This window comes from Ylistrum balloti, unplaced genomic scaffold (genome assembly GCF_031769215.1).
Source record: "Ylistrum balloti isolate Yb309-2 unplaced genomic scaffold, AGI_CSIRO_Ybal_v1 Utg370054, whole genome shotgun sequence".
NCBI classification, from domain to species: Eukaryota; Metazoa; Mollusca; class Bivalvia; order Pectinida; family Pectinidae; genus Ylistrum; species Ylistrum balloti.
This window is the reverse complement of record NW_026782105.1, coordinates 252,577-263,524: the sequence shown is the minus strand read 5'-3', so window position 1 is coordinate 263,524 and position 10,948 is coordinate 252,577. Positions and strand designations below refer to the sequence as shown.

The window sequence follows — 10,948 nt, the reverse complement described above, 5'->3', positions numbered from 1 at the left end:
TAAAAATCTCACAGGAAATGAGAACAAATTTAAGACAATATTACATACCAAAGAAGGTTTAAAGGTAAAAGATGTGGAGGTCAAAATCAAATGGAGGCAGTCATTTTTTTGTGCCATTTTCAAAACATTTCGTGATGTCATTGTCCATATCGTGACATCATCATCGATTTCTGACTGGTGAAGCCACTGGACAACACTCCATGGTATATAGAACTTGTGACATATACGCAGAAATGTTACACTGGCGAATATACTACATAACAGGTAGATTGTGTAATATATTTATGACTATTTGCTGAATTATCTGAAGTACTGTGAGTTGTACAGTGATAAACGTAGCCAGTAATTAGTGATACAATTTACAAGTAAAGATAAACAGTATATATGATAAGTCTTTTGAAACCATTGGAAGGGTGTCTCAGAAGATTGGAGGCATAATATAATTGTCCAATTCTTCTAAAACATTAACAATTTATACAATAGAAAATAAACAAAACCTGGCCTAACACGTATAATTTTAAGCTAAAACCAAATAGACAGACACAACAATTGTTTTTGACCCAAACGAAAATAGGAGACAATAACATCTAATACACTAGTAACATATATCTTCACCATGTTTACAGACCTGTCTCAACACTTGATATTATCCATTCACTTTGTTTCTGCATTTTAATAATTTTATGGTTTATAAAAAAATGCAGTCGGTGAAATGAAGTGGTATTTATTTAGGAAACTCGATACCACCGAGTACGAATTTTTGATTACAGCCTACAAACATTTATAAAACAGAAATAATTCGAGCACAATGCTTTTATTGGTTTGAAAACAATAAACAATAGGTAAACAATAGCGATCAGTGGATTGTCTACGTGTGATTGATAGGAAACCCCGAACCTCCATTAGTAGAGGAAGCGATCAAATTGATGTACATAGTCAACAGTAGATAATGAATAGATCGGGCCGTTTATCGAGAAAGCTGCAACAAAAATACGGATCGGTTTTACCTGTTACGTAACAAATATTGAATGTTTCCTTTTATGACGAAGTTCAGAGGTCATACATTTCGCATTGATATTTAATAGTAGTGTGTCATCTCGCACAATCTAATCAGTGATGTAAGCGACCCTGCTGTCTCGTGAGCAATGGTCTCATTCCATAGCAACGGCGAATTGTTTTGTCGTTAGGTTCTTACAAACGCCTTCGTTAGGGATATGTTCGACAGCGAAGTTATTTATCTCCAGGCTGATATTTATACGGTCTAGTACAGTTTATACCGGGCCTTAATAAGTGTCATAGCAAACAACACATGACACAATAAAATTATTGTTTCAACACAAATAGAGAATTAGGCAAACATATTTGCCATAAAAGAAATTAAACTACGTATATTATTGATGTTAGGGACTGGATGTTTGGAGTGGAGGTACACTAACCTTATGATTCATAAGAAAATAAATTTCTCAACATTTGGAAATTCTAAAAGAATTGTTGAGTACATTTCACATGAATGAAATCTTGGCATGCAGGATTACGGTTGACCTTGGAGAAAAGTCCATGAACAGAAACACACATCACAGCATGCAGTCTCGTTTCGCGATAAATTTGTGGCTAGGATATATTCGTGTTGCTTTCATCTTACAGTATTGAATGCTGTGGTTTAGACCAAAGTCACAGAAGACAAAACAAAAAGTAAACGATATTTATAGATGAAACAAAGTTGTAACGTCATGTTTCGAATGCTAGAGGTGGGACATTTTGTCATAATTCGTCGATATAATCTATTCCCGTAGTTTACATGAAATTCTTATCTTCTGTAATCGCACTTACTTTCGAAGTTTCTATAGTGACCAAAAATAACTCGAAATCTTACAAGTAGAGCAACTACAACAAGGCAATGGACTATAACGTATATGGGCACATGCTAAAATTCGAACCAACAAAATCTCCGTAAATTGGGTGTAATTAGATAGGGCAATCAGTAGGGTAATACAGTATCAATCTGCAGATATATGATATGTTATACATTATCAAATATTACGTAAGCTGAATAAAAATGGTCAAAGATGAGATTCCCTAGAAAGTATTCTTAACATACTTCCTGTTGACATCAGCGTTTCCGTATAAGGTAAAGAAGACATTGGTCGGAAGGTTGGTAGTCTTTTAGACACATTTAAATCAATAAAGTCAACATTTGGTCTTCTTAATGTTTTGATTAAATGAGTCGTGAAGCTCGTGTGAAAAACTTTCACGCTTACTCACTTTGTAATTTTCTTTGAAGTGCCAGTGTTCCGCTCACAAACTAACTAAAATCTACCGATACGTTCTGTATCATTGGAATATGTCGAATGACACCCTAGGGGGAAAAACTTAAACTCCTCAAATAATAACTCTCTAGTCCTCTATTTTGCTATATGTCATATTCCATGGGACATGAAAGAGGGGTTTATATTTCAGAAACTCCAGTAACAGTGCTGAAATACAATATTTAGAAGCACATATGTATGTTTAATTTTTAACAAAATACTATGTTTGATGTTTTGATCGCAAAGTTACACTTGGAATTCTAAACTTTGTTTAATTTAAGTTATAAAATATTCTTTATCACACAATAACATTTGACTAAAGGATGTCTGAAAGTCATTTTTGTCAACGTTTCCAATATTTATCTTTATCTTGCAATAAATGAATAATCTAAAAAGGGACAAGTAAAATGTTGCTTCACTTTTATTTTCGGTATCAGCGTCAGAGTAATATTCTGAAATGAAAACATATTACATTTTCTTTTGATCTTATGCAAATTTCACCCGTTCAGAACTTCATCTAACAAAAAAAAAATTCAGATATTTGGAAAATGGATTAAACCATATATTTGACGTTGAGAAATACCTTACAAAAGGGAGAATGTCGTTATTATTGAAGTTATTATTCGTCGCTATATGTAGTCTACAATTAAAATTCCTACAAAACGTCATACTCAGCAAACCATTCACGCTTATAGTATATATATATATAAATAAGCCAAATTCTCGAACCCAACGTTGAAATTTACTTATTACTAATTGTATTGTATTCAAATTGACTTCCGGTAAAATATGACTTACGTACGTCCAGCAATTAATGGTGTTTAATGCAAATGGGAAAAATGCAGATCTTGTTGAAATAGGTTTCATCTGCCATGGATAAGTGAAAAAATACTACAATGATTAAGCGACATAAATTTGTTTGTGATAACGAAATGCCGAGTACCCTATACACTGGTGAAGCCTCTCGTCTGTGGATGATAATAACGGTAGACAAAGTAATGTACAGATGAGGATTAATAACACGTTCTTGTTAACAAATGGTATAAAAATACTGGGAAAGAGAAAATTGTCTATCCGCAATAAGATGTGTCTAAACCAGCCGTAGATGTAACATAATCATATTTGCCGAGTACATAATTCTGTAATATATTTGATTTATGGTACAATATATCATATATACATTTCTTTTCAATAAATAATTTAGTATTCTGTCCTTACCGTAAAAAACATAATTATCACGTGCATCAATTGGCAAATTCTCGAAAGTATGTAACAACGTCAGAAAGCTATACAGGTAACCCAAGAGGCGTTACTCGGCTCTCTGAAATATAAGCAAGACTTCAACTACATCAATGATGAGGTTTTATTTTCTTGATATTACAAATGTGAGAGTATAGATATGTCGAGTCATGGTTATCGACAAGGATACCTAATCTCTTGGTCCAAATTATGTCGTTATGAGCTCCTCACTGGTTCGTATCAGGAAAACGCTCATCTCCAAGAACATATATATACTATTACGAATTCTAGTTACTTGTTGCAAACACTTGTAAATAAAACTTTTGTCCTGCCTGTAACTTAGCAAAGAGTACTCTCAGCACCATTTACCTACTGAAATACAATACAACAGTATGTATTTTTACAATTTTAAACATTAAGTTACAACGATTTATTATGGAAGATATTGTACTATAATTATATCGATACATCACCATTTCATTAAATTGTCAAAGTTCGTTTCACTAATGTTAACAACAATAATCTTATACCGGTATTTTAAGCTTTGTAAATTTTGCTGATTTAATTAACAAGTGAAATCTTATAGTTCTTATTACTTATGAATACATACACATTCTTTGGTATTTAGGTACATAAATTAACTTTTTATTTCTTTTCCTTTTATTCTGTACTTACCACGGACTTAGTCAATATATCTCAGTGCGCTTATCTATATTATTATCGCGTTATCAAATTTTAATGAATCGCAGTGAAGATAAAGTTTAGCATTTATGATGATGTTTCTGTACAAAACAGATAAAAAAAAACTGTTATTAGCTTCAGGGTAGTAATCTCTATGCTAAGATAACCTCTAGAATATGTTAATTGGCAGTAATCTTGAAAATATTCCTAATAAATCTACCATTAAGCTGTTCAATCTTTCAATACGTTAAGCTCATATTAATGATGGTAGATTATGTCCACTATCTAAGTGTTGAACGATTTTTCTTGATATTAAAAGAATTAAATGCTGCAATGCCAATTACCTTTTTAAAGGTAACAGCACTAAATATCAAATTTCGCGATATCGGGTGTTAATCTGACACTGTCGGTATCAGGTTAGGCTTGTCTCAGTCTAACCTTAAGAACCTCCTGGTGCGCAAGAGACGGTTACATATCATGTCAGTGAATAGCACATCAATCATGTTTATTTCATAGTTCAAATGCAATGACCAAGGACTAAGAATTGATGTAATCCAGGATTGAATGTAGATCAATTTTGAATTCCCCGTTTACCACTTCAGTCACCGTGACTTAAATCATGTCACCATATGTACACGTACGGAAACATCTCAAATATCTTACTCCCGAAATATGTAAACATTTAACTATTCGAAACTCAAATCTGTAAAAAATACAATAAACAAAATGAATGACAAGGCATCGGTATTGTTCAGTTTCGTGTTATCAAAAATACATGCATGATCTTGAGAATATACCATAAAATTTAGAAACCATAAGAGTGCTTTGCTGTGATAAGATTGTGATTTTGATGGTCAGTAATTTTTCAGTCTTAATCTTTAGAAACAGAACTCCAAAATGATTTAAAAATAAAGAACTGTGTTATTGTGTTCCGATCAAGGCTGTTGATAGGTAATCGAGGGGTCAAGGAGTGATCAGGTTGGATGACTGGGATAATAATTGTACCGGGACCGGATATGTCCAAGGAGGATTAATGCCCGACTGCAATGAAAGCAGATGTATTAACGGTAATCTAATCCGACTTATAAAATAAGTTTCTCCTGCATTCCAGAACTCTAAATTAAAATTTTGTCTGATACACAAACTTGGATACCAAACGTATCTACACAAGTCTACATTTTTCTCGAAACGTCATACTTGAGTTAAGTTGGGTTTCTTTGTGAATGACTTTGGATATTTTCACCGACAGGTTAACATGGTATGATTAAGGAAGGATTATGGTGTTTGTATATCGCCAATATCAACTGGAGTTTCTGAATGAAGAATAACTTGTATGAAAAGAAAAGTACGGAAGAGTTTACTTTATGAAGCCGTTTCTATCATAGATTTAAATATTTCATTTATACGAATTCATCTTTCATTTATATCCATGCTGCTGATGTGTCAAACGTTGAAATATTCTCATTAGTTGACATTGTAAAAATTGACATTCATATTTCAAATCAATTGATTAAACATGCTTTTCCCCGTCTACTGATCAGAGAACCTGTGATGTATCAAAACATGTTTCTTCGTATTTGAAATCTTTAGATATAAGTAAGGCTTAATTTTCATCATTGTCAATATAATGAAATCAACGTACACTTTTAAAAGGTAACTGCTATTTTTTTTAATACAAAAAAAAACGTGTATCGAGAAATTACTTCTAAAGCCACGACATTTACAACGAAATGCTGACTAACCTGTGTATTTTACATATCAATATTTGACATTGTTTGCAAACATTTCATCTGGTATGAAGATACACGTAATTGTAACTGTAATTTGAAATAGGCAATTCTACATTATATATTTACATTTTTTTTTATTTCATTCCAAGAAAAGGCATTCTATTTGATAGAGTTGGTTGTGATGCGTGTGTAACAGGTTGTGTAAGGTCATTTTGACCACAGTTTGCTCCCTTTATGATCAATATTGGTAAGAGGATTCCTATACCAGCCTTTTGTGAGATTGCTCCTTCACTCTAAAGAGGATCTACGCTGTACGATGTAAAACATACAGGTCTTAACCTGGGACGTTTAAACCGTGATCCTAGGAGTGTTTAACACAGTGACCTATTTGGTGAGCTAGCCAAATCGAGTTGATCTGTGTACAAAAGAAGCTTTAAAATAGGATAGTACGACTATCTCAATATAAACATTAATGTGCATTCTCGAGAAAAATATAGCTTGAGATGTCTACAAATGAAGTCCAGACAAATATAGAAATACATTTGTTTAATCATAAGTTTTGAATATATTATGCACTATAATATACTCTACAGTCATATACATCACCAGTGAAAAAATCCAGTTTTGTTGCTAGGTAAACCTGTTTGGTAATAATTTAACTACATGTCGGGGGAATGCAAATTTTCCAATTATGTTTCCAAGATAACTAGAGAGGTTATATTTCATATCGTAAACTGACAACACAATTACAGAGAGATAATGATAACAGCATAAAGATGTGTTAATTGCAAATAACTCTGTCCTTGAGATTTACCCTACTTTTCTGTAAAGATACCAATTCTTTTTAGTGTTTATCCGTTTCTGTATTTATGATGTCAGTGCTACCGTTTTGTGTTACGTTCCTGTTTCAGTGTTTACTCCGTTTCTGGTTTGTTGATGTCAGTGTTACCGTCTTGTGTTACGTTCCTGTTTCAGTGTTTAACCCGTTTCTGGTTTGTTGATGTCAGTGTTACCGTCTTGTGTTACGTTACTGTTTCAGTGCTTAACCCGTTTCTGGTTTGTTGATGTCAGTGTTACTGTTTTGTTTTACGTTCCTATTTCAGTGTTTACTCCGTTTCTGGTTTGTTGATGTCAGTGTTACCGTTTTGTGTTACGTTCCTGTTTCAGTGTTTACTCCGTTTCTGGTTTGTTGATGTCAGTGTTACCGTCTTGTGTTACGTTCCTGTTTCAGTGTTTACTCCGTTTCTGGTGTGTTGATGTCAGTGTTACCGTCTTGTGTTACGTTCCTGTTTCAGTGTTCAAGTATGTTAATGTTTTTCTATTATTTGGAAACAGTATTGAAATCTGCCGACAGAGATTGATAAAGATTTGTAAACCGAGTCTGGTATTTATACGATATTAACCTACCGATCGTTTGTACTTCTCAAATAGAGCACATTTAAGTAAATATCAACAATACTACAAAGAAATATATTTCCGTGACAAATATGCCTGTCGCGGCAAAAATAATAAAAATCGTATATAATTGAAAAAATACACGCTTTATTTAACCGTAAACCAACCCGACCCTTTGTTGTGCGTTTAACAAAACAAATATCATGACTAGATCCGTCAGCCCTTAAACCCAATTATTCAAATCTAATTCATATAATAACTCTAACTTTCCCTTTAAAGTTATATCCATTTTTAACTTTCGGCGTACAAATTTCCTATTCAGACGGGGAAAAAAAGTATTCGAATCCGACAAGTCGGTAGGAGGGGATTTCAAGAGCTACAGGCATGCCAACCTTTCATTTTTTATGTCACTAATGTATCTATTAGTAGAGGCTTTAGCTTCGACATGTATTTCAGTCTGTCTATACGTATGTTTATTTGTTCCAGCCTACAATTACCTACTTAAAACACTTCAATTGTCGATAGAAGAACTGAATGTATATATCTTGCAGGGATTAGTGATACGTCGGTTGTAGTCCAGTCCTATATTGTAACTTAAGACTCCAATGATAATATTATTTCTACACACGTCTTGTGCTAAAGTTACTCTTACGAGGGCGGTTTATGTCCAGTATTTTACAAGTCAAAAATGTATTGCTATACCAAGGTGTAATGAAGATTAATTACTGATATAAATTTTTAATTATAACATTAAGGAGTTATATGAAGCCAAAGTTAGAACTATGGAAACATATATCTATATAGACAACAGTAGAATACAGATCGGATCCCCTTCCCAAAGTAAATAAATAAAATAAAACAAACAAATACACACAAATAATAATGAAATAAAATTAAGATATAGAGATAACATGTGTAGAGACACTAAAAACTATGATAAAAGGAACAACATGATTTACTATTGCTAACTGAGATGATGATACTTTTACAGCTGTTAATAAAGATTAACCTTTGTCATAGGAGTGAGTTGTTATGGTGTCTTACCCCACTGTCTAATCTAGCTCTAGTGAATTGAAAATGAAGTCAAATGGTTATTGTTTAGATAAACGTTTGAACTCTGATCAAGCTCTTATAGATGTTTGTTGTGAATTTGTTATCGAATCACAGTTAACTATAATACAACCATTCCTGCATTCTTGACGTCTAAAACGTCGGTGACACTTAAGTATGTTTATACAAGTTGTGTTGGAATGCTGAAGTACCAACTGATTGAATCTTAATTAAATCTACCAGATTGAAATGTTTATCGAGAATCCTCTTTTGTGTAGAAATATGTACTTATTGATTGGTGTAAATGTGGTTAACATGTATAAGTTGTTTTTTATTGAAACATTATCGATACATAGAGTTTAAATGCGTCTTTGATTGACAAGTTTTGCATTGATTTCACATAGTGAACAAACAATAGATATACATGATCTTGTATCCATGTGCCAGTGAAGTGTGTCCTCTTTTGTGTTGACAAGTAAGTATAGAGTGTTGTGTAAGGAGACCGTATTTGTGAATCACAGCAGGCTTTCTCTCCCACGAGTAGAAACATGAAACTAAATCAAAAAGATCTGACATATTTTAGAACACCCCCTAATCAAACACGACGCATTACGTTGTCAGGGACATGCAACTTAAAACAAACTACGTGCACCAGTCAGCATACAAATAAAGCCAGAACTTGTAGAAAATACCTGCATACATGGACCGAATTCTTTGTTACTCAAGTAATTTTGAAATAAACTTTAAATTTTGTTGATAAACTGGCTATTTATCTGTCATGATACTGCAATTCATTGTTCCGCTGTATTGCTTCTTATCATAATTTGTTCTGAAAGGTAATTTTCATTTTTGTGTACATATGTCAAGCTGTCATGTAAACCAATTTGTGTTTTGTTAGATATACACCAACAAAATGAACATTTAATATAATGTTGTTAATGAATTTACCGACGTAAAGCATGCATATGGTAAGAAGTGTCCAATAACGAGGTCATCACATCGGAAATGAAAATGTCCCTTCAGTAGTCTGTAATTTATTGTGTATTTGGCAATATAAACAAATTTGTTATACAGCATGTATATTCCTATATTATACAATACTGCATTGGTGACACGTGGTTATGTTTCAAGTAATGTTATTACAAACTGTAATATAACTAAACAAATTATTCAATAAATTATCAATTTTATTGAATTATAGATATAAACATATCAACATTCAAATTATAAATTATCTATCAGATAATGCAAATATATTAAAATAGTGCACAAATACCAAAGCTCAAGTTCATCCATGATAAAAAAAAATCTTCATACCAAGTTATCCTCACAATCAGAAAAGTTAACCTTGTCCACTATTTTTTTAATGTAATCATTATACCACTGGTAATGATTGAATTAGGAATTTCAGTAAAGTTATGCTTTACCATGATTGGGTCTTATTTTGACTCTCATAAAGTAAACATCTAACCACTATATCTCCTCTCAGCTGCTTTTGGGGCATCACATCATGAATAAAAAATGTTTAAAAAATGACCCGTCATTCATAGTAAATACCAAAGCATGCTGCCACGGCAAACACATTTTCATTTTTGTACTTGGCACATGCAAAAGAATCATTGTTTTTATCCCAAAGACACCTGCTTCCGAAATGCACACTCTGCTCCGAGTCCTGGCCTACCAAAACCTGTACCACGACCTTGTGACGAGACCACTTTAGATCTTTGACCTTCAATTTTATGTCCGCTGATAATTCTTTTGCTATGATACCACACTGTGGTCCGTCGTAAGATACCCCTTCCAATCTCTCTTTAAGCATGTCCTTCATTAGATTTTCTACCTTGTATGTTCTAAATCGTTGTTCTTCATCTGGTACCATTTTATATGTATTTTCCAGTCGTTGGTGATCGTGTAAACAAACTTTACCACCAACATCTCCTGAAACTTCAGACCGTGTATCTAGTACCCTCTTTTCGTATGTTTCTTTAGGGGCAGTCTTCTGTCCACCACCGGTCATTTTTGGTGGAGCTAATTTCTTCGTTTTAAGAATAGTTTTGGCGTCGCCCATAGTGATACTAAAAGTTTGTTTGGTAACAAAAAATGTCACAGATATACCGATGTGGGCTTTGGTTCTCGCTGTCTCCTGATAGAAAGATCTTCGTTGATTCTAAAATATAGACGACATAGACATTAGATTCCAGAAGAAAAGATTAATTTGAAAAAAAAAAAAAATAAAATAAGAAAAAATTATGAATATTTCTGCAACAATAAAATAAAACGTTTGTTATGGTGATCATTTTGAAAGCTTCTGTTGAACAGTGGTTGTCCCTGTGTATATGTGTGTATACAGACAATATTTGTACAACAACAATCAATACACACTGACAGTTGATGTGACACAGAAATCGAGCCAGATTGAAACGGCATCGAGACTAAATGCAGTGACTGAATGCACCAAGGTGATTAAGACAACAAATATGAGGAAAAAAAATATCTGAATCAAAACTTAACACAGGGATTGAGGAAACTGATATCTCAAAAGAATTT

General features: G+C 33.1%; 1 protein-coding gene across 1 annotated transcript; it reads right to left on the bottom strand.

Moving 5' to 3' along the window:
* Positions 1–9,848: 9,848 nt before the first annotated feature.
* LOC132549319 (dynein light chain Tctex-type protein 2B-like) lies at positions 9,849–10,469 on the bottom strand. Its single transcript, XM_060213243.1, has one exon. The coding sequence runs from the start codon at positions 10,467–10,469 to the stop codon at positions 9,942–9,944; it is 528 nt and encodes a 175-aa protein (XP_060069226.1). The 3' UTR covers positions 9,849–9,941.
* Positions 10,470–10,948: the final 479 nt, after the last annotated feature.